The 25,237-nt window shown below is 42.3% G+C and overlaps 2 protein-coding genes across 3 annotated transcripts in view; one reads left to right on the top strand and one right to left on the bottom strand.

The window, feature by feature from the left end:
* LOC130913090 (forkhead box protein N4-like) overlaps positions 1–23,614 on the top strand; it is a 47,978-nt gene extending 24,364 nt beyond the window's left edge. The window contains exons 6-10 of the mRNA XM_057831402.1: positions 9,325–9,452; positions 9,532–9,628; positions 9,693–9,900; positions 17,422–17,811; positions 22,815–23,614. Of these exons, the coding sequence (XP_057687385.1) occupies positions 9,325–9,452; positions 9,532–9,628; positions 9,693–9,900; positions 17,422–17,811; positions 22,815–23,062 (1,071 nt within the window). The 3' untranslated portion in view covers positions 23,063–23,614. The remainder of the gene's footprint in view (positions 1–9,324; positions 9,453–9,531; positions 9,629–9,692; positions 9,901–17,421; positions 17,812–22,814) is intronic.
* Positions 22,722–25,237, bottom strand: part of LOC130913089 (acetyl-CoA carboxylase-like) — a 100,284-nt gene continuing 97,768 nt past the window's right edge. For both annotated transcript variants that reach the window (XM_057831399.1, XM_057831400.1), the window contains one exon: positions 22,722–24,501. In XM_057831399.1, coding sequence (XP_057687382.1) covers positions 24,375–24,501 — 127 coding nt within the window. In that variant the 3' untranslated portion in view covers positions 22,722–24,374. The remainder of the gene's footprint in view (positions 24,502–25,237) is intronic.

Raw genomic sequence — 25,237 nt, 5'->3', positions numbered from 1 at the left:
CGGAAGACTTTCGCGCAAATTCTGCAAAGGTGGCAGAGCAACAAAAAAATTAAAGAAAAAGGGAGGCTACCAGGTTAAACACTCAAAAACAGGGGTCCCCAAACTTTTTCCTGTGAAGGCCACATAACTTTTCCCTTCTCTAATGGGGGGCCGGGGTCAGTTTGTAACAGAAAAGCAGGAGATTGCAGGAGTGCCTAAATGTAAAAATTAGGGCTGTCAAATGACAAATTTTTTTAATCGAGTTAATTACAGCTTAAAAATTAATTAATCGTAATAAATCGCAATTCAAACCGTCTCTTAAATATGCAATATTTTTCTGTAAATTATTGCTGGAATGGAAAGATAAAACACAAGATGGATATATACATTCAACATACGGTACATAAGTACTGTATTTGTTTATTATAACAATAAATCAACAAGATGGCATAAACATTATTAACATTCTGTCAAAGCAATCCATGGATAAAAAGACTTATAGTTCTTAAAAGATAAATGTTGGTACAAGTTATAGAAATTTTATATTAAAACCCCTCTTAAGGTTTTTGTTTTAATAAAATTTGTAAAATTTTCATTTCAATGAAAAAATATACTAGTAGCCCGCCATTTGGGGGCCCTAAGTAAAATAATGCAAAGGGGCCCATATTTTTGGCCCACCATTTCGTCACAGTGTACTGTGAAACCCATACATGCAATCCAAGCCTACGTCCATATTTTGTATATTAATCAGATTGTGATGCACGGCATACTTCAAACTTCTCACCATAAATGATTGTCAGTACTTACAGTAGATAGCGCCAACCCTTTTTCTAAAAGAGGAAAGAAAGAAGTTAAGGACGAACTTATATTTTTTAAGCTTGTAATCAAGTATCAAAACTCACAACAGTCATATAAAGCAAACTGTAGTAAACAAAATAGAATATAAATTAAACAATTGCCAGATTGGGGGCCCCGTAGTGGTCAGGGGCCCTAAACAACTGCACAGTCTGCGTATAGCCTGGGCCGGCCCTGCCGCCATTGTTGACGTCAATAATTACACAATGCACATGGGTGCTTAGGCCAATAAAATCAGTCGCACCCAAGCGCCAGCAGAGGGCGACAAAACTCCAAAAAACAAAAGTAGCAAGTTGACCTTGCACTGTGCTGTCATTTTAATCTGTTTGAGCCGGGCATGTGCATTAATTGCGTCAAATACTTTAAAGTGATTAATTAAAAAAATTAATTACCACCCGTTAACGCGATAATTTTGACAGCCCGAGTAAAAATGTATTGTTTTTCAGAAAGCCATAATCGAATAACCCTTTCTGAATTCTTCACGGAACAAAAGTAAATAAAATAAAAATAATAATATAGTATAATATAATGATAAATAATAATAACACTATTAATTAAATAGATAATAACACAATAACGATGGGTTCTTCACAGAAAAAAGCTAGGAAATAAATAACACTATTGGAAAAAAATAAATTATTTTCTTTTGTGTGTTCAGTGGCCGGACTAAATGTGGCCGCAGGCCGAACATAGTTTGGGGACCCCTGCTCAAGAATATTGACCCTACTTTCACTCACCACATACATATTAAAATGATCCCAGTATTTGACATAATACAAAACACGATGTTTATTCACTTCCTCGTAAGTCCCATGGTCCCACAGTAGTAGGGCTTGTTTTGGCCAGTATCCACCGGTGAATGGGAACCTTTTGAAACCCCAAAAAGGCGCACACGCCTCTCCCTCGTACAGCAAGATTTTTCTGCATCCGTTTGGCTGGCGTAATGCAAAAAATAAATGTATTCATCCGAAAAATCAGCTGAATCCTTAGTCCTTCTCATACAACAGTACGGATGTATAATGAAGAGGATTCCTTCCGTTCATGTCACAGCGCCACTCGAGACTGTTGCCGGAAGCCTCTCAGTTTCATGGCGCGGGATTCAAAAAACGAAATAAATATAGCGACCGCTTCCACACACATCCAAGCGGTCCATTTCATTCAGGAGCATTAAATACCACGTGTATTATGAAATAAACTAGGGTTGGGAATCTCTGGCATGAAGCAGATTCGATATGTATCTAGATTAGGGGTGTCCAAACGTTTTGCGAAGGGGGCCAGATTTGGTGTGGTAAAAATGTGGGGGGCCGACCTTGGCTGACGTCCTTTACGTAGAACAATATATTGAAGCAAATTTTAGCATTCTGTGTGTTACATTTGCTTTATTATTTTTTTAAATAAATAATTTCAACAATCTCACAACTAGCCTTTGTGGGATACTCTTTCGAATCTTGGGCTCTTGCGAAATACTGCTGCTGTGAAATTAAACTAGCTTCAAGTTGCTTCAATTTCTCGCTGCCTATCTTCCCTGTAATCTTGCCGTACATTTCAGCGTATCTTGTTTGGTAATATCGCCTCACATTGAACTCTTTCACCCTTAAAGACCTGCAACATTTATCAGAGAATCCCAAAATTTGAAAAATAAGGTCCTAATGAAACCTTTTTTCAAATTTGTAAAAAGAAATGTCAAAATGAATGTGTAATAAGCACTCTAATATCTATAACCCTAGCTAAATCCTGTTTTTTTTTCCTCATGGAATCTGCAGATGCACGTGTTGCATCCATCTTTTTTTTTTTTCCCCAAAAAGAAATGTCAAAATTCTGAATTACTCTCTAAATCATGAAATTTTAGGTGTATCAAATGTAATACATTTGGCAATAAAGGGTTAAAAACAGCGACTGTCTTTTTGCAAATGAGGCAGACACAGTTGAAATTGTGCAATTTCCACCTATTCTTGAAGCCAACTTTTTTTTTGTGTTGATTATCGCCATTTTAGAAAATTGGAAGTAAAGGGTCACACGGGGTAATATTGCTTAGAGTGCTGCTGCCTTTTAGTGGGTAAATGAGGAGCAGCATTTAGTGTGTAAGCTACTTCATATGTTGGTAGCAGTACTGCTGACCAATTTATTAAGTCTGTGTGCGGGCCGGACGTTATTGATTTTATGACAGAGGCTGGGGGCCGGATGAAATTTGACCACTTGCCGCATTTGGCCCCCGGGCCTGACTTTGGACATGTCTGATCTAGATACACAGGTTACGATTCGATTAAAAAAACGATAAATTTTTTCGGCCGAGCGATTCGATACAGTTTAAAAACAATACGGTTCGATACAGAGTGAAAACGATACGATAGTAAACATTTGTTGTGTGTGTTCGTACAGTATTTAAAAAAAATATTTTAAAAAGACCACATTTTTTAATAGCAAAATTAAACAACAAAATTTCATACCAATGTTATGTTTTATTTTTTTATGACGAAAAAAATAAGGTTTACTATATGACCGTCATTTTGTTGGATGAGATTGATAATACAATAAAACTCCAGTGACAGACAACAATAAAGTGCAGTAATTTAATTACTGTATTTCCTGGTGTTTTCAACACAATACGTAATTTAAGTGCAAACTTTCAACGTAAACATCTTATAAGCAAAAAATATTATATGCAGCAGCTCTTGAAAAAAAGATTTAAACCTGTTAGTGTTGTCATAAATAAATAATAAATTATGCTTTACCACTGGTATAACTGGGGGAGTAAAAACATGGCATTTTAGACAGGCAGGTCTATAATCATCACTTTCACCTTATCAGCAAAGTCATTCACTTATGCCTGTGCTTCCACATTTTTTATTCCTCATCACTGTCTATATCTCTTTTGAAGGGCAGATTTTTCTTGAGGAATATCAACTGATCCACATGTTCATGTTTAAGTAGACTGCGTTTCGTGGAAACAATATCTCCAGCAGATCATGCTGCCCTTTCCACCATTATAGTGGGTTATTTTTCAGGGTTAAAAACTCACGATCTCTGTAACGCTTCACACTAGTTCTGTCCCATGCGAACAGATCTGGCTGCCTTCGTCACTTCAAAATCAGACTTTTGTTTTCCTGGGTGCGTTGAAAATCAATCGCTGCACGTCACTGGCGTGGTGCGCAAACTGTCCATTGTTTTAGCATGTTACTTCGTTGCCTCTACTAATTTCTAGGGTTGTTCCGATCATGTTTTTTTGCTCCCGATCCGATCCCGATCGTTTTAGTTTGAGTATCTGCCGATCCCGATATTTCCCAATCCGATTGCTTTTTTTTGCTCCCGATTCAATTTCAATCATTCCCGATAATTTTTCCTGATCATACACATTTTGGCAATGCATTAAGAAAAAAATGAATAAAATTCGGACGAATATATACATTCAACATACACTACATAAGTACTGTATTTGTTTATTATGGCAATAAATCCTCAAGATGGCATTTACATTATTAACATTCTTTCTGTGAGAGGGATCCACGGATAGAAAGACTTGTGACTTTGTATATTGTGACTAAATATTGCTATCTAGTGTATTTGTTGAGCTTTCAGTAAATGATACTGAAGGCCATGCCCAAATGCATGATGGGAAGTGGAACCATGACTGTGCGTAGTGCTACCAATTCATATATCTTCTCTGTGCTGGGAAATAACATAAGGTGTTAAGATCAATTGCTACCTTGCTTCCCCACATTGCTTCCCATGATATTTCTAATCGTTGGGAGAGGGATTGTAAGGCTTTAGCCAATTAAAAAAAGGCTCCAAAGGCTGCTAAAATTCACTCTACTCATTTTACGCTGCCTTTTATCTCTCTATATAGGTAAAAGGGTGCCATTACAGATTGAGCGCGACATTGCGAGAGTGGATCGTGCGGTGCATGCATTAATTGCGTTAAAGATTTTAACGTGATACATTTTTTTTTTTTTTTTTTTAAACCTGTCCTGTTCAGCTGTTTGACACAGAGAATGGAAGTCTAAGTGCCCGGATTCTGAACAGTTTTAATGTTTCACATTGAGAGTCTGACATACTCCCATTGTGATCATTCAAAATACCTTTTTATTATGACAAAGCAGCGAACAGGAAGGGATTATGGGGGGACAGAAGAAAAGAAATACAAGAGAAGAAAGAAAAGAAACACATACACAAACAACAACAAGAAATACATTGAACATCTAAACTAGTTACTAATATGCTGGTGCTATCGTCAGCGAGATGTATTTCCGGTTTACACCATGTGGGGGCCTATTGGCCAGTGAAAGAGGAGAATGGGGGTGGGGGTGTCTATAAGACTATAAGCTAAGTGATTGAAAGGGGTAGAGTGTACACAAATCAGTTCTGTGATCTAGAACCCAGTAATCGTGTGAATCTCTTATGAGTGTAAGCCCGTTGGCGACCAACCCTACGCCGCCGCATCGCCAATCCCGGCACCGGAACCCCCAACCAGAGCATGCCCTACCACATCCAGCAGCACGCAAGCCCCACCCGGCACGCGACAGCCACGCAGACGGGCGGAGAACCCAGGGCCACGGCCCCCACCCAGCCAGCCCGGGGAGGGAGGGCGGCCGGCCGGCCTCCTCCCGCCACCCAGCAAAGGAGCCACCGTCCCCCCCCCCGGGACCCAGGGTGGTCCCCTGGGCCACCCGCGCGCCCATCAACCGGCCTTCGGGGATGGCAGGAGGGGACGCATCACCAACCCCACGCCTACACCCACCCCCGCCCGCCCACCCGGGCCACGAGCCACAGCCACAGCCACAGCCCCCCAACCGGCACGGCACGCCACGGGACCCCCAGCGGCCCACCAAGCCCCAGGCAAGGCAGGGTCCCCCGCTGGTGCAGGCGACACCCCGCTGATACACCGGCGCCCAGCCAGCGACCCGCGACGGGGCGCAGGGCGGATGCCCAGCCAGAGAAGAGAGGGGAAGGCGGAGGCAGGAGAACGCCCAGGAACTGCCACGGGGCGATGCAAGATCGGAGACCCGACCCCCCAACCCACTCCCGCGGCCGGCAGCCGAGGCAGAGGGGAGGCCACACCCCGGGACCCACGCCATATAGAAAAAGTGTGGGACCCACCTACCACCCTATTACTGTGGCTGCCAGGTTCCCGACTGGCAGCCATCACCCAGCACCGTGATGGGGGTGTGAGGGGAGGGTAGTGCAATGTATGCATTAAAATAGGAGAGCTTGGCTTGGGGCAGTGGGACCGCAGCATGGAGTTTCTGTCCAGCCGCCCGTCCCACCGCCCTTTGCCGGAGCTCTCCTGTGGAGTATGATGTGTGTGGTGCATTTAAAAAAGGTGCAGGGATGGCGGGGCCTGTGGTGAGGAGGCAGCCGCGAGCCCCCCCCCCCCCCCCCCCAACAGGTCCCAACCATCCCACAACCTTGGTGTGTGGTGCATTAAAAACAGGGGGGAGTCGGGCTGGGACTGTAAAGCCCCGTCCCAACTCTCCCCGGAGAAATGTATGAGCATGTAAGTGCCAGGGTGAAAAATATTTACAGTGCCGAAGTGAGAAGTGCGTGAGTTAAGAGGCAGGCTCCCGCGGGCGTGGCCCCGTCCACCAGAACCACCGGCCCCAGGGCGGAAGAAGCGTCAGGGCCCCGATCAATCCCCGCCCCAGACAACCCACGGCGCCTCCGCATCCGCCCACCCCCCTCCCACCCACCGAGCACCCACCCCGCACCCCGAGCAGGCGCCACACCAAGCACCGGCGACCAGGGGGCGTCCACCCCACCGGCAAGGGACAGCAAGCCTCACCTTAGGCCCCGCGGGCCCCAAGAGGCCCCGCCAACGACCCCGCCGGCCGGTGATACATTTTTTAAAAAATTAATTACCGCCGTTATCGGGATAAATTTGATAACCCTGCCTTAAGCCTAAACTAAAGACTCTGGATAAGTGTAACATATTATGTCTGGAATGTTAAATACAATTAGAAAACGATTCAATTAAAAAAATATATATATATTTAAAAAGGCATGGCCGATATTATTTTGCCGATTCCGATACTTTGAAAATGACGTGATCGGACCCGATCATCCAATCGATCGGGAAATCTCTACTAGTTTCGTTTTGGGTTGTGAAGAAAACGCTACGGAGCGTGCGTTACAGTGGTTTTGATACTGTAGCTCTCGAGTTATTATGACACGCCCGTGACGATCGGGTAATTACAGCGACTACTAGTGGTTTTGCCGAAATGAATGGGAAGTTGAGGCAATCACGACGGCGGCCACAATCTAAGTGCGCTGTGTGGTGAATGACACAAGCGCAGCATGTGACGTAAAAGCTAAATTATTATCATATTAAGCAATGGATTGAACTAGGCATTAGAAGCCGATTCTTGTGCTCGCGGTAGCCGAATTCTAGCTCTACTATCGGTTCATTGAATATTTAATGGCTAATTACTGTCGAATGGTAACTTTACTATCGATACAGATGTATCTCTCACCTGTAAAACTGGATATCCGGTCGTATCGGTTTATCGTTCTCAAGCTTAAAATAAACATGCTTTTTCGTGTCACAGGCACTAGTGACGGGATCTGTCGTTCACTTGAGTAAACGAATCCATTCCGGTTCGTTCAGTAAAAAGATTCGTTCAAACAAATCGCTCAACGAATCGTTCGCCCCCCTCATCTCCCTCCCCGCCCAAATGAATCGTTCGGTTCGTGAACGGGAAGTGACGTTGCCGAACGAATCACCAAAGACCGCTTCGCAGGATAACTGAACGGGAAGTGACATTGCCTAGTCCCTCCCTCTCTTCCACACAGGCTCCTCATTGACCACTCGTCGTAGTTTCAGAAATGAGTGACAGGCGATATCATTCTGCTTTCACAGACAGCCTCGTCTCCCTCCCGCTGCTGCAAAAGTGAGGGAGAACTTCCGCGTCGTCTGTCCTAGTTCAATGGGATCAAAGTCATGGCTCGTGCTTCCATTTCGATTTCGGACACGGTTAAACATTTTCCTTTTGTGGGGGGAGTGGGGGTTTGGGGTCGGGGGCGCACGGACTTTCTTTAGCATGATCTCGATCACGTATACAATGCTGCTGCTACCAGCCAACGCGGCATGCTTGCTGTCACGAAAAAAAAAAAAAAACGAAAGTTTAATTTCTAAATATGGAACGGCCAACACATCATATTTACATCTCGCTCTGTTGTATTTTTGTTTTTATGCTCATCACTATTATTTTTGCTCACTATTGTTAAAACTAAAGTGTAAATAGCTAGTTGTCAAATGTGCTGCTCTGAAATAAAAACAATACTACATTTTGATATTTGACAGTTTAATTGCAAATCATTATTAAGATGATCGTATTGAATTTTTGCACTGGTATTAACAAATAAAATAATCCGGTCAGCTCCCCTGTCGTCCCCTCATCTCAGATCGTCAAATGCTGACGAGAAATAATTGTTTGCTCTTTACGAAGTTGCCTTTCTACTCTCATTAGTCTGTTAAGAAAAATGTAGACATATTGTGACATCTCCCGTGTCCGCGTGCGTTGTTTTTGGGCGCTTGAGTAGCACATGATGGACGGATGGACATAATTTGTCAAACCAACCAACACCCGACACGCTCTGACACGAAAAAAATAAAAAATAAAACAGTCGGAAAAAACTGACATGTATATACAGTTTCATTGCAAATCAGTATGATGGTGATCATACTAAATATTCTTTTTTTCTGTGCACATGAGGTAAATATCGCTGCCATGAAGCCTCCATATAGTGACAGTTCTCTGCCCCCTTCACTGCCGTCACGCGACCGCAGCTCACTTTTGCTTGCCTCGTAGCTACCCGTGTTTTAAACTACTGTAAATTTGATAGTATGTCGTCATAGGTAGCCCCGAGTCTGTTGAGAAAAGTAGTACACTAAAACATGCTCGCTAGATTTGTGTGGTGCTTTTGTCTGTTTGAGCAGCATTTGATAGGCTCCACATTAACAAATATGTGACAAAGTCTTTTCCTTTCATTTTTTGACTCGTTCACCGCATTACTGCAAAGTCAAGTTAGCAGCAAGCTTGCCCTCCTGCCTGCACGCTGGCTGCTTATTGGCTACAAGCAGAAGTGAGTGACAGACGCCGTGATTCTGTTTCCGCTCCCTCCCCTGCCTGCCATGAGGCTGGCGTCTGATTGGTCGTGTGCGATGTCGGAAGACGCTGCCGCTTGTTCAACGCCCTCCCACGCAACGAACAAGCCCTAACTTCATAGAACGAATCAGTGCAGATGGTGATTAGTTCGGTCTCGTTCACCCGAACAATTCGTTCAAAAAGAACAAATCGTTCGCGACCGATACTACACTAACAGGCACTTTAAGGCAAAACACTACCGCTTTTGCCCACCGACGTCGCTAAAATCAACCAAAACAGAAAAATTACATTGTGTTGCTTTAAATTAATTGTAGTACAATGACTGACCTTAACAAAATCAATATTCTGATTCAAGATTCAGATTCAATCCTAAATACTCCTTTTCCTTTAGTGCTCAACAGGTGGGCTGTACAGCAATGTCTCTTTCAACAACCAAAGTCTATTTTCACAACCTCACCTGGCTCCACAAGAACAGGACCTGCAGCCAAAATGTTTCCCAAAACCCATCTACTCCTACAGGTGAGCTCCTGTGTACCACTCATGACACATAAATTCCTTCTCCCAAGCTGACCGCTGTTTTTGCAACTGATCTCTTTAGCTGTTTGATTGCCATGGCTTTGAAGAACAGCAAAACTGGCAGCCTTCCAGTCAGTGAGATCTATAGCTTTATGAAGGAACATTTTCCTTATTTCAAGGTGAGCGCATTTGCTGAACTGTAATCAGACATTATGGACCACACTCACTAATCTTTCCCTACAGACAGCGCCAGACGGATGGAAGAATTCAGTCAGACACAACCTGTCTTTAAATAAGTGCTTTGAAAAAGTTGAGAACAAGACAAGCAGCTCCTCAAGGAAGGGCTGCCTGTGGGCACTAAATCCAGCTAAGATCGACAAGATGGAGGAAGAGATGCAGAAGTGGAAGCGCAAGGATCTCCCAGCAATCCGCCGCAGCATGGCTAATCCAGGTCAGGGACTAACAAAGTTCAAATTCAATTGCTCACGATACGCATCGGGAGTTAGTCACTGGTCCTCTTTCTTCAGGGTTTCTACAGTTATCAGCAAATCTTATTTAATGCTTTTTAATAACATTTTTAAGCCCACTTTAAACTAATTTAATATACATGCCCAACTGCAGATAGTTTCACACGCACAAATTGTTAAGTAGAGTTGTCTGATAACTACTTTTTAACAGATAACCAATATCCCAAGAATGTCCAACTCCAAAAATCTGACATCAAACCGATACTGATATATGCGGTCATGGATTTAACACCGGCCCGATCAGTTAACTTGATTTGCAAGCCCAAACCCGAAAAAATACCCCGAAATTTTATGTTTTATTTGTTAGGACTCTGGAGGAGTAGGAAATGCGGGGATGCGTGATTGCGTTGTGTGTGATCACATTTGCGGCGATGCCTGTCCATAAAGATAACAAATTTAAGCCTGTATTTTGTAAGAAATTCTCCCAGTGAAACAATAAACATTTATATCTTTTATATTTGTGCGTCCATTCTATCAGGCGGATAGTGGATTTGACATTTATTTCAATCTCTTCGTTATTTTCTCATTGTTTAAAGAGCATACGACATGAGAAAAAAAGTCTTAAATGGCATTATTGTGTGAATTAGAATCATATTTTGAGACGATTCGACTATATACAACAATTTAGCAAAGCGCAGATGACGAGAATTTAACTAATTTAACTTTTAATCTGCCGGTTAGCCACGCCTACCATTATAGGGCTTTAGCGTCCCCAACAGGTGGATGACGTCAGCGGTAGACTGGTCTCATCGGTTTTACTATTCAGCCCATTGAGGGGGAATTACTCAGAACGAGGAAAACGCGATGAAGAGAGCCGCAAAATGTCATTGTTTCAGTCTCTCTACTCCAATAGTTTTAAAGGATATTCTTTTTATCCAAGTATTTTTCTCCAATAGCTATATAAATGGCTTGAGAAGGACCAGTCAGCCCGTCGAGGGGGAACTATTCACAACGAGGAAAACGCGACGAAGAGAGCTGCAAAATGTCATTCCTTCTGTATCTTTACTTCAATATTTTTACAGGATATTCTTTTTATCCAAGTATTTTCCCCAATTGCTAAATAAATGGCATGATCATGACAAATAACAGTCTTGTGCTAAATGGAATATGAAATAATAAAAATGCATTTATTCAGGACGACATGGCAAAAAACTCCATAATGGTCAAAACTGTCGACTTCACCTTTACTGTCGCACCTCCCGAACGATATTTTATGACACCTAAATCGGACATATGTCATTTCCTTTCCCCGGCTTCGGAGAATGTAAACAAACCAAAAGGCGTGACAGTTAGCCGACATGCTAACCCGAACCAAGTGATGTTTCAAAGTCTTCGAAGCGGAAAATCACACATAACTAGCCTCAATTTTTTGACATGACGACTGGGTTGTCGGTTGTCTTCGCGGATCGGCAAACCACCCGGCGGAGAGCAATTTACAGTTCGTTCCCGGGAGGAGGGTGACTGCAGTTGTTGTGCAGCTAACGTGCTGCAAATGTGCATGAGGAGGGCTTTTTACATGCCTGTCAATGATCAAACGTAAGTAGTCCTTTATTTAAAGAAAGTTTGTAGTGTTTACTTTGTAATCGCTATATTCATATTTGACATAATACAAAACAAGATGTTTACTCACTTCCTCGTAAGTCCAATGGTCCCACAGTAAATATCCACGGTGAATGGGAACCTTTTGAAACTTCAAAAAGGCGCATACGCCTCTCCCTCATACAGAATGATTTTTCTGCAGCCGTTTGGCTGGCGTGATGCGAAAACTAAACGTATTAATCCGCAAAATCAGCTGAATCCTTCGTCCTCATACACAACAGTACGCTGTATAGTGAAGAGGACGTCTTCTACATTACACGTCACAGCGCCCTCCTCCTCAATGCAAGACCGAAGCTGGTGTACAACAGGTGTTGTGCCGAAAAATAGCCGCGCCGCGTGAAATGTCCCCCCTGACTATTCATCCTATACATAAATGACTTGCATCAAGCATCTAAACTACTAAAAATGGTACTTTTTGCGGATGACACCAATATCTTTTGTTCTGGAAAAGACCCACAGAGTCTATCTATACAAATAAATGCAGAATTAGCTAAACTGCAAAAATGGTTCGATGCAAATAAATTATCTCTGAACCTCGAGAAAACTAAATACATTGTATTTGGAAGAAAAGGTCTGAATAAGAACCTAAACATACAAATAAATAATGTGATACAAAGAGTACAACAACACAAAGTATTAGGTATAGTTATTGATCGCCGCCTAACTTGGAAGCCACATGTAGAGAAACTGCGCAACAAAATCGCTAGGAGCATCTCGATTCTCTTTAGAGTTCAAAACATGCTAGATACGAGGGCTCTCCAAACCCTATACTGCGCACTCGTTCTGCCGCATCTCAATTACTGCCTAGAGATCTGGGGAAGTACTTATGCAACTCACCTTAAGCCCACTCTTTATCCTTCAAAAAAAAAAAAGCCATAAGAATTATTCATGGAGCACCGTTCAGAGCATATACCAATGAACTTTTTATCAAGTCCAAGCTATTAAAATTTCACGACCTGGTTAATTACAAAATAGCTCAAATGATGTTTAAGGCCAACGCAAACAGTCTCCCGACTAACCTGCAAACATTGTTCCAACTAAGAGAATCCTCCTACGATCTGAGAGGAAGCAGAATGTTTTCCTATCACACCATTAGGACTACAATGAAATCGTTCTCGATTGTAAACACTGGGGCTCGCCTATGGAATACATGTGATGCAGCGCTAACGAATACAAAATCATTAAGTTACTTCAAAAAAATGTATAAACAAAATATAATAAAACAGTACATTGACCTAACTCAACCGTAAAACGCACACACATCACAGATAAGATGTTCTCGCAGCAAAGGATAATTAAATGTCAGGGTCAGAGAATAAGACATAACACTTGCTCTTAGGACATGCCCTTCAGCAAAATCACACTACTGAACCGCCATTGCAACGTGCGTGCAGAGCTTAAACCTGAGACAAAATGGAACTCGTAGATTGGGCAATGAGTTCCATGGATAAAATATTGTCTACGATGAAACCGACATCAAACCAACGCCCATGTCCAGCTACCACCTTCACGTCTGGTTATGCGGAGGATGCCTGGGGTAAATGGAGGCCGTTATGCCTGACGTCCCTCCAGATAGAGGACGCAGAGGACCTGTATATCTTCGGCGCTCTGATGGCTCTCGCCTTCCTGTTGCTTCTTGGTGCCCTCTGGGTTCGCCGATTCTCGATGAGGATGAAGAACCAACTCCACGAGATACTGGAGGTTGCTCGTCACAACGGCGACAAATTGGCACAGGTGATGAAGGAGCAAGCAACGCTAAGTGACGCCGCCGCACGACTGGTCACAAAAATCGACGCGGAGCTGCGTGATCATGAGAGACACGCTAGTCCAAACCGGGCAAGGGATGATGATGACTAACCTCCTGAAACGGATACTGCACACGCGAGCCTCCATAGCACCCCAGGCTTTCCCTCCCTTCATCTACTTGGACTTCAACTGATACAATGAACTCAAATTGACAATATGCGAAATTTCCATGGCAATCAATGACTTTTGAACGAAATGCGTTAGACAATGACTGGATTGATACACAATATGCTGTTTGTGCGACCCGGGCTGATGGGGGACGGGTTTCCGATAAGCATTTGCTTTTCCCGTCTTCCTTGTCTGTCTTCATCTTCCACACTCTGAAACTGTTAATGATTTGATAATGACTTTTGATTTTGATGATTTGATGATGATGATGACAATGACAATAAATTCATTCATTCATTCATTCAGAAAACATCAAATGTTTTCATGGACACATTACAGTAATGGATTTACGACTGTAAAATCAGTTTTAAATAAATAAGACACAATACTAGTACTTTATTTTAGTAACAAATCGTGGACTGGGCCACATAACCATCTTTGAACAGAAATGTATTAAACTACAGGTTTTCACGAACATATCTCAATGACAATCACACAGGTATGACATGTATTAGTTCAAGCAGAGTAAAAAAAATACATACAGTGCCTTGCAAAAGTATACGGCCCCCTTGAACCTTGCAACCTTTCGCCACATTTCAGGCTTCAAACATAAAGATATGAAATTTTAAATTTTTTTGTCAAGAATCAACAACAAGTGGGACACAATCGTGAAGTGGAACAACATTTATTGGATAATTTAAACTTTTTTAACAAATAAAAAACTGAAAAGTGGGGCGTGCAATATTATTCGGCCCCCTTGCGTTAATACTTGGTAGCGCCACCTTTTGCTCCAATTACAGCTGCAAGTCGCTTGGGGTATGTTTCTATCAATTTTGCACATCGAGAGACTGACATTCTTGCCCATTCTTCCTTGCAAAACAGCTCGAGCTCAGTGAGGTTGGATGGAGAGTGTTTGTGAACAGCAGTCTTCAGCTCTTTCCACAGATTCTCGATTGGATTCAGGTCTGGACTTTGACTTGGCCATTCTAACACCTGGATACGTTTATTTTTGAACCATTCCATTGTAGATTTGGCTTTATGTTTTGGATCGTTGTCCTGTTGGAAGATAAATCTCCGTCCCAGTCTCAGGTGTTGTGCAGATACCAACAGGTTTTCTTCCAGAATGTTCCTGTATTTGGCTGCATCCATCTTCCCGTCAATTTTAACCATCTTCCCTGACCCTGCTGAAGAAAAGCAGGCCCAAACCATGATGCTGCCACCACCATGTTTGACAGTGGGGATGGTGTGTTCAGGGTGATGAGCTGTGTTGCTTTTACGCCAAACATTTCGTTTTGCATTGTGGCCAAAAAGTTCAATTTTGGTTTCATCTAACCAGAGCACCTTCTTCCACATGTTTGGTGTGTCTCCCAGGTGGCTTGTGGCAAACTTTAAACAAGACTTTTTATGGATATCTTTGAGAAATGGCTTTCTTCTTGCCACTCTTCCATAAAGGCCAGATTTGTGCAGTGTACGACTGATTGTTGTCCTATGGACAGACTCTCCCACCTCAGCTGTAGATCTCTGCAGTTCATCCAGAGTGATCATGGGCCTCTCGGCTGCATCTCTGATCAGTTTTCTCCTTGTTTGAGAAGAAATTTTGGAAGGACGGCCGGGTCTTGGTAGATTTGCAATGGTCTGATGCTACTTCCATTTCAATATGATGGCTTGCACAGTGCTCCTTGAGATGTTTAAAGCTTGGGAAATCTTTTTGTACCCAAATCCGGCTTTAAACTTCTCCACAACAGTATCTCGGACCTGCCTGGTGTGTTCCTTGGTTTTCATAATGCTCTCTGCACTTTAAACAGAACCCTGAGACTATCACAGAGCAGGTGCATTTATACGGAGACTTGATTACACACAGGTGGATTCTATTTATCATCATCGGTCATTTAGGACAACATTGGATGATTCAGAGATCCTCACTGAACTTCTGGAGTGAGTTTGCTGCACTGAAAGTAAAGGGGCCGAATAATATTGCACGCCCCGCTTTTCAGTTTTTTATTTGTTAAAAAAGTTTAAATTCTCCAATAAATGTTGTTCCACTTCACGATTGTGTCCCACTTGTTGTTGATTCTTGACAAAAAAATTAAATTTCATATCTTTATGTTTGAAGCCTGAAATGTGGCGAAAGGTTGCAAGATTCAAGGGGGCCGAATACTTTTGCAAGGCACTGTATATTCATGGTACAAAAAATCGTTTCCATGTCCATCGATTGGTATGAAAAAGCTGTACGAGTGACGTGTGGGCGCTCAATAGTAAAATAAGTAAACAAACAAATCAAATAAACGCTCAATAAAGCGTTATAAATAAGCGTTCCCGTCAGCGGGGACATTTCACGCGGGGCGGCTATTTTTCGGCACAACACCGGAAGTCACTCAGGCGGTATTTTATGCTTCTGAATGATATGGACCGCTTGGATGTGTGTGGAAGCGATCGCTATATTTATTTAGTTTTTTTAATCCCGTGCCATGAAAATGAGCGACTTCTGACAACAGTCTCGAGTTGAAAAAGAGGGCGCTGTGACGTGTACGGAGGAAGGAGTCCTACTGTTGTATGAGAAGGACTAAGGATTCAGCTGATTTTGCGGATTAATCCATTTATTTTTCGCATCACGCCAGCCAAACGGCTGCAAAAAATCATTCTGTACGAGGGAGAGGCGTGTGCGCCTTTTTGGGGTTTCAAAAGGTTGCCATTCACCGGTGGATATTGGCTAAAACAAGCCCTATTACTGTGGGACCATGGGACTTACGAGGACGTGAGTAAACATCGTGTTGTTTATTATGTCAAATACTGGGATCATTTTAATATGTAGGTGGCTTGCATTTTGGGACATGCTCCTTGTCCCCTCGGCCGACGACCGGCGGCTTGTCGCACATCCCCCCGCCGGGAGAGCAATACTATATACCCGGCTCATTCCCCTCTTCATTCTTCGAAGACTTTGAAACATCACTTGGTTCGGGTTAGCATGTCGGCTAGCTGTTAAGCCTCTTGGTTTGTTTACATTCTCCGAAGCCGGGGAAGGGAAATGACATAAGCCCGATTTAGGTGGCATAAAATATCGTTCGGGAAGTGCGACAGTAAAGGTGAATCGACAGTTTTGACCATTATGGAGTAATTTTCCCATGTCGTCTTGAATAAATGGATTTTTATTATTTCATATTCCCTTTAGCACAAGACTTATTTGTCATGACCATGCCATTTATTTAGCTATTGGGGAAAAATACTTGGATAAAAAATATCCTGTAAAAATATTGGAGTAGAGATACTGAAACAATGACATTTTTGCGGCTCTCTTCGTCGCGTTTTCCTCGTTGTGAATAAGTCCCCCTCAATGGGCTGCATACTAAATCAGATGAAATCGTGACTCCGCTGACATCATCCACCTGTTGGGGACGCTAGAGCCCTATAATGGTAGGCGTGGCTAACCGGCAGATTAAACGACTAATTTCTCGTCGTCTGCGCTTTGCTAAATTGTATACAGTCAAATCGTCTCAAAATATGATTCCAATTCACATAATAATCCTATTTCAGACTTTTTTTTTCTCGTGTCATATGCACTTTAAATAGTCTATATATTTTTATGATCATTATAAATGCATTTAGACGAAATAACGTTGGAAAAGTTTGTTAAATGTATTTCTCGTATGAGAGCGAAGCGTTACATTCGTTTACATTCAGCAAAGTCGACACAGGTTTCTGCACCTTCAACAATCAATTTGAAGCCTTTACATGCCCCACTCTCCTTTTTTATATTCCTTAGTTTAACATCCATACATCATTTTAGTATACATATATACAGTAAATATATAGTAAAAAAAAAAAAAAAAAGCGAGAGAGAAGCCCGGCCTGACCCAAACAAAAATAATTTTGACAAATTCCATTTCCTGACTTTTAATGCTTTTTAATGACCTGCGTAAACCCTGTTCTTGCAGATGAGCTGGACAAGCTGATTACAGACCGCCCAGAAAACTGCAGACGGAAGGTCATAGAACCAGTCATGACACGGCTGCCGAGCTGCCCAACAGGTCTCTCGTTGACGGCGCAGATGCAGCGACCCCAGCCCATTGTGACCCTCTCCCTGCCGTGTATACCAATGCACCAGCACCATCAGATCCAAGCCCAGCTCCAGGCCCAAGCTCGCTTGGCGCCAATGTCCCCGGCTCCAGCCCAAACACCCCCACTCCACACGGTGCCCGACCTCTCTCGGAGTCCGCTAAGCCAGCAACCCAGCAAGCCTCCTGAAGACTTTTACAGCGTACAAGTTGATAGCCACACAGAGGTGGATGCGTTGGACCCCAGCATCATGGATTTTGCCCTTCAAGGTAGGCTAGATCATTGCGCCGTTGCCTTATACACCATTCAGAAATGACCATTGCCACTACCAAACCTAGATATTTACTGAAGAACTCAACAGATAACCGTTTTGTGCTAAGGCCAAAGCATTAAACGAATTAGTTAGAGCCACATTTGCTGAAATTTCACTGAACAGTCACAAAAAGAGTAAAAGACTGCCGTGTTGCAGTCTTGCGGGAAAACAATGAAATTGCTAAGACGCTGCATACGTCGTCGTATTTCCAGCATATCGTCGGATGTAGAAACAAACGGCGAGTCAAATTGTACATCGGATGTTGTTTTTCCTTATGGCGTGGCTCCTGGGGTGTGGCCTCCCCTCTGCCTGGGCTGCTGGCCGCGGGAGTGGGGAGGGGGGTCGGGGCTCTGATTTGCATCGCCCCGTGGCAGTTACTCGGCGTTCTCCTGCCTCCGCCTTCCCCTCTTCTCTGACTGGACATCCGTCCTGCGCTCCGTCGCGGGTCACTGGCTGGGCGCCGGTGTATCAGCGGGGTGTTGCCTGCACCGGCGGGGGGCTCTGCCCTGCCTTGGGCTTGGTGGGCCGCTAGGGGTCCTGTGGCGTGCCGTGCCGGTTGGGGGGCTGCGGCTGTGGCTCGTGGCCTGGGTGGGCGGGCGGGGGTGGGGGTAGACGTGGGGTTGGTGGTGCATCCCCTCCTGCCATCCCTGAAGGCCGGTTGATGGGTGCGCGGGTGGCCCAGGGGACCACCCTGGATCCCGGGAGGGGGACGATGGCTCCTTTGCTGGGCTGCGGGAGGAGGGATGGGCTGCGCTTGACCCCCCCCCCCCCCCCCCCGGGCTGGCCGGGTGGGGGCCGTGGCCCTGGGTTGGCGCCTGCGCGGCTTCTCCGCCCGTTTGCGTGGCTGTCGCGCGTCCGGTGGGGCTCGCGTGCTGCTGGATGCGGTAGGGTATGTTCGGGTTGGGGGTCCTGGTGCCGAGGTTGGCGATGAACCGGCGTAGGGTTGGTCGCCAACGGGCTTACATTCATAAGAGATTCACATGATTACTGGGTTCTAGATCACAGAACTTATTTGTGTACACTCTACCTCTTTCAATCACTTAGCTTATAGACACCCCCACCCCCGTCCCCCTCTTTCACTGGCCAATAGGCCCCCACATGGTGTAAACCGGAAATACATCTCGCTGACGATGGCACCAGCATATTAATAATTAGTCTAGATGTTCTATGTATTTCTTGTTGTTGTTTGTGTATGTGTTTCTTTTCTTTCTTCTCTTGTGTTGCTTTTCTTCTGTCCCCCCATAATCCCTTCCTGTTCGCTGCTTTGTCATAATAAAAAGTATTTTGAATGATGACAGTGGGAGTATATCAGACTCTCAATGTGAAACATTAAAACTGTTCAGACAACCCGGGCACTTAGACTTCCATTCTCTGTGTCAAACAGCTGAACAGGACAAGTTAAAATTAAAAAAAAAAGTAAAAGACTGCCTTGTTGCAGTCTTGCGAGAAAACAATGAAATTGCTACGACACTGCATACATCGTCGTATTTCCAGCATATCGTCGGATGTAGAAACAAACGGCGAGTCAAATTTTACATTGGATGTCAAAGCGATCGTATGTTAAGGTGAAGTGGTATTAAAAAAGTATATTGAACCCTTTGGAATTTCTCACATTTCTGCATAAAATCACCATCAAATGTGATCTGATCTTAGTCAAAATCACACAGATAAAAAAAAAAAAAAAGTTTTAATTAAAACCACTCAAACATTTATAGGTTCGGATAATTTTTTTCATACCACTGGAAGTTGTGGGATACAAGTGATGCTATTTGAAGGGACAGACAACACCTAGATTGTTAAAAAAAAATGTTTTAAATGTAAAATGTTTTGATGGAAAAAAAAAAAAAAGTTAAAACTCAACATTTTAAGTAAACTGTTCTTCAGTTAGGCTAAATACAGTGGTACAGAGGTATGAAAAAGTATCTGAATCCTTTGGAATTTCCCATATTCCTGCATAAAATCACCATCAAATGTGCTCTGATCATAGTCAAAATCACACAGATAAAAAAAACAGTGTCTGCTTTAACCAAAACCAGCCAAACATTTATAGGCAGTCATATTTTAACGAGGATAGTATGCAAACAATGACAGAAGGGGGGAAAATGAGTAAGTGAACCCTCTGCCTAAGGAGACTTAAAGAGCAATTGAAACCAAGTTTTACCAAACAATTCAAACCAGGTGTGAGCCCATTATCTGATGAGTGGTTTAAAGCTGCCCTGCCCACTATAAAACACACACCTGGTAAGAACTATCTTGATGACAAGCACTGTCTGATGTGCATCATGGCTAGGTCAAAAAAGCAGTTTGAAGACCTGCGATCAAGGATTGTTGATTTGTATGAAGCTGGGAAAGGATACAAAACCATCTCTAAGAGTCTGGATGTAAGTCTGGATGTTCATCAATCGACAGTCAGATAAGTTGTATACAAGTGAAGAGATTTTGGCACTGTTGCTTCTCTCCCAAGGAGTGGCCGATCACCAAAGATGATGCCAAGAGTTCAGTGCAGTATACTCAGAGAGGTAGAAAAGAACCCTAGAGTGTCTGCCAAAGACTAACAGAAATCTCTGGCACAGTCCAACATCGATGTGCACACATCAACTATATGTAAAACTATGGCCAAGGATGGTGTTCATGGGAGGACTCCACGGAGGAAGCCACTGCTGTCAAAAAAAAAAAAAAAACGTAGTTGCTCGTTTAACGTTCACAAAAAGGCACTCGGACACTCCACATAAGTTTTGGCAAAATATTTTGTGGACTGATGAAACCAAAGTTGTTGTTTGGAAGTAACACACAATGATGTCTGGAAGAAAAATGGAACAGCTCAACAACATCAACACCTCATCCCCACCTAGAAGCATGGTGGAGGGAGGATCATGATTTGGGGCTGTTTTGCTACCTCACGGCCTGGACAACTTGCAATAATTAATGGAAGAATGAATTCAAAAGTTTTGCAGGAAAACCTGAGGCTGTCTATCAGACAGTTAAAGCTGAAAAGAGGATGGATGCTGCAACAAGACAATGATCAACAACACGGAAGTAAATCAATTTCAGAATGGTTTCAGAAGAACGAAATACAGGTTCTGGAGTGGCCAAGTCAAAGTCCAGATTGGAACCCTATTGAGATGCTGTGGCATGACTTAAAGACATGCATTTCATGCCAGACAACCCAAGAATCTGACTGAACTACAGCAGTTTTGTAGAGAATAATGGGCCAAGATTAGTCCTGATCGATGTGCGAGACTGATCTGCAGCTACAGGAAGCAACTGGTTGAAGTTATTTCTGCCAAATGGGGGACCACAAAATATTAAATGTGATAGTTCAGTTACCTTTGTTTTCCCCTTCTGTCATTGTTTGCATACTATCCTCATTAAAATATGAAAACCTATAAATGTTTGGGTGGTTTTAGTTAAAACAGACACTGTTGTTTCATCTGGGATTTTGACAAGGATCAGATCAAATTTGATGGTGATTTTATGCACAAATGTGAGAAATTCCATAGGGTTCAAAAACTTTTTCATACCACTTTAGGTGTCAATGTTGGAAAATGCTGTATTGAGCAAGTTACATCAACAAAAATAAAGTTAAGATTGCTGAACTAAGCCTGAACGATATATCGTTTAAACATCGCCATCACGATGTGCGCATGCGCGATAGTCCCATCGCAGGGACGTGCGATAGTTACTTTTTTTCCAATCCACGAACCTTTGTTCTGTTTCATTCGCTCGCACAGCCTCTCTCACCCCCTTTCCCAGCTTTGTCACTGCGGCACTTGCTTATTAAAGTTAACGATGGCTTTGATCTGGCCAAAGAAGCTGGACAGCAATCTGTCAATCATCGTTTAACTTATTAAACAGTTTCTGCAAGGAAGCGCGGGCTGGAATGAATGTGTGTGTCTGTGGGGGGAGAATGTGGAGACTTTCGAGCAGGGCCGGCCCAGGCCATTTGGGGGCCCTAAGCAAAATAATGCAAAGAGGCCCATATTTTTGGCCCACCATTACGTCAGTGTACTGTGAAACCCATACATGCAATCCAACCCATACGTCCATATTTTGTATATTAATCAGATTTTGTTGCACTGCATACTTCAAACTTCTCACCCCAAATGATTGTCAGAACTTACAGTAGATAGCGCCAAACCTTTTTCTAAAAGAGGAAATAAAGAAGTTAAGGAAGGACTTTTATTTTTTTAAGTTTGTAATCAAGTATCAAAAGTCACACAAGTCAAATAAAGCAAACTGTAGTAAACAAAATAGAATATAAATTAAACAATTGCAAAATTGGGGGCCCCCTAGTGGTCAGGGGCCCTAAGCAGCTACATAGTCTGCGTATAGGCTGGGCCGGCCCTGCTTTCGAGACATATAAAATAAACGCCACAAGTGATTATGAGGAGTTTGTAATTTCAACATGTCACTCCAAGAGTCACAGCCATGTTAGCATGTAAGCATTTAATAAAGCCAAGCATTTTTCTACTACAGTACTTTATTCTTTAAAAATGATTCCGTGGGACAGTTATGTTTAAAACTGATCATAATTATTACATTTGAAGTGCTTAAAAAGCATTTATTTGTATATACATATATTAAAATCATACTTTGGTAGGAAAAAAGTGAGAAAAAAACATGTCTTTATGGATCTCTTTCCAGTGCTCGATCTGAATAAATACATTGAGCACACACACACACACACACACACACACACACACACACACACACACACACAAAAATGCAGGGGGGGGGGTATGCGCGGTTTTTCACTTATCGCGGTGGGTTCTGGTCCCTATTGACCGTGAAAAATGATGGTATACTGTACACTGTGGTTCCCCCCCAATTTTTTTTTTAAATATCGCAATATAATATCGCAATATATCGCAAACCCCCAAAAAATCGCAGCAATAGTTTTTTACAATATCGTTCAGGCCTAGTGTAAACCCTGAATTTATTCTATCAATCTTACTTCAGGTAACCTGTGGGAGGAAATGAAGGACGACAGCTTTAACTTGGATGCATTGGGCACATTCACTAACTCCCCACTGCGACTATCGGACTGTGATTTGGGGAGCAGCCTCCCTCCTGCCTCCAGCGGAGCAAGCCTGCCGCTGTCAGACGTACAGGTGACGGGTTTGTACACTTCATACACGTCACAGGATTCCCTCTCCTCACAATACATGAGCTCACCAGCCAGCAGCAAGCCCATCGTCTTGCTTTAAAGCAACACTATTCTTTTTGAGGATATCTTGTCCAAGACACCAAGTGAAGGCATTTTTTTTGTACAAATCAGCCGGGAACTATCAAAATGGAGAGTTCATCAAGACATTTTTTTTTTTTTAAAGACGTGGCAGAAAAGCATTTAAAGACATTATAATATCAAGCTTTGCCAAGCAAAGCCTCCGAAATGCTTGTGTAAGTACAAACAAAAGCTTAAGGAAATGTAATTTTTTAAAATCCCTAATCTGTTTGAAAAGCCTTCTATATTGTAGTTCTGTCTTTTGTATGATGTACTGTGATAGATATTATCTCTGTGTTGTTTTATTTATATTTATAAAAAAGGCAGCTAGGAAAGTTGACAATTTCCGTCAACCTTTTGCTGTATATATTTGAATGTTCAAATGGCTATTACCACAGAAAATCTTTCTCTCGACTCTTTTACCCAACTTCATTCCAAAATGTCAACATGTACCACTGTGTTTTTCAGTTCTTTTTTTTTTTTTTTTTTTTTTTTACAACAGCTTACATTTGTGATTAACATGTTGATTGGAATATTAAATGCATATTAATGTTCCATCAAAAAATGAATGGGTAAATAAAATGTTTCTTTTGCCAAAAATAAACCAGTGATATTTATTCCCACATTTGTCAAAAATAACAGCTTATATACATTCACGTGAAATGTTATATTTGTAGCTGAAAGGTCAAACAAAAATTCTCAGTATTAAATAGTATATTTGGTGTCTTAGTTCATAGCACCATAAAATTTCTGAAATATGTTACTTTCATTCATGTTAGATGGTATGTTGTATGCTTACAAATCAATGAAAATGATCAGGACCCTTGTACTACATACGCTGCAATACTAATTGTGCATAGCGCTAAATATTAGCACCGCGACTTAGATCTTTACACAATTATCGGTGTATGTGAGACTGTTTTGCACAACCATCTCCTCCACTATAAATACAAAGCTGTGTGTGTGCATATAAGGCTAAAGTAACACCAGTGTCATGTATATAGAAAAGCAGAAGTGCAATGTGCATTACAGTGACAGTTTTTAAATCAAACATAGCATCCTAGACTGAAATGGTCTTCCATGATCCGACAGCAACATCCTTGTGTGATTATTGAACTGTAGTGGGTATTGTAAGTTGACATTTTACATTCTACTTTTAGACTGCCTCAATACTATTTCATACAAAGTGGTTCATTAGGAGTTCTTTACCATGGTACTTTTAAAAGTTCATTTGAATGTGGAAAAGTATCCAGAACTCTTTTATGATAATACAAGCCTTAAAACTGTTCCGCAGTTTAGCTGGTGTTGCTGTTGTCCATTGTAGCAAGAAGATGAGAGAGCTTGGCCCTTTGTGATGCAGTAATGTTCTGGCTCATGTGGATGATGCAGTCCATGGCGACATCCGGGTTGGTCTCAACCAGACTTGGGCACAAGAGCAGAGAAAATTAGTTAGGGAATGGTAAATCTAATGAACAATCATCATAAGAGTCCACCATCAGTTGACAAGACAACTCCCACAGAATTTGCGCCATGCCTTCCCATAGGCCAGGGGTCGGGAACCTATGGCTCGCGAGCCAGGTATGGCTCTTTTGACCGCTACATCCGGCTCGCAGACAAATTTTCAATTATTATCAACTAGGGCTGTCAAAATTATCGCGGTAACGGGCGTTAATTAATTTTTTTAATTAATCACGTTAAAATTAGGGCTGTCAAACGATTAAAATTTTTAATCAAGTTAATTACAGCTTAAAAATTAATTAATCGTAATTAATCGCAATTAATCGCAATTCAAACCATTTATAAAATATGCCATATTTTTCTGTAAATTATTGTTGGAATGGAAAGATAAGACACAAGATGGATAAAACATTCAACATACGGTACATAAGGAGTATTTGTTTATTATAACAATAAATCAACAAGATGGCATTAACATTATTAACATTCTGTTAAAGCGATCCATGGATAGAAAGACTTGTAGTTCTTAAAAGAAAACTGTTAGTACAAGTTAGATAAATTTTATATTAAAACCCCTCTTAATGTTTTCGTTTTAATAAAATTTGTAAAATTTTCAATCAAAAAATAAACTAGTATCCCGCCATTGTTGATGTCAATAATGACTTACACAATGCTCATGGATGCTGAAGCCTATAAAATC

The sequence above is a fragment of the Corythoichthys intestinalis genome, chromosome 3, assembly GCF_030265065.1.
Source record: "Corythoichthys intestinalis isolate RoL2023-P3 chromosome 3, ASM3026506v1, whole genome shotgun sequence".
In the NCBI taxonomy this organism is placed as follows: Eukaryota; Metazoa; Chordata; class Actinopteri; order Syngnathiformes; family Syngnathidae; genus Corythoichthys; species Corythoichthys intestinalis.
This window is presented reverse-complemented; position numbering and strand designations above follow the sequence as displayed.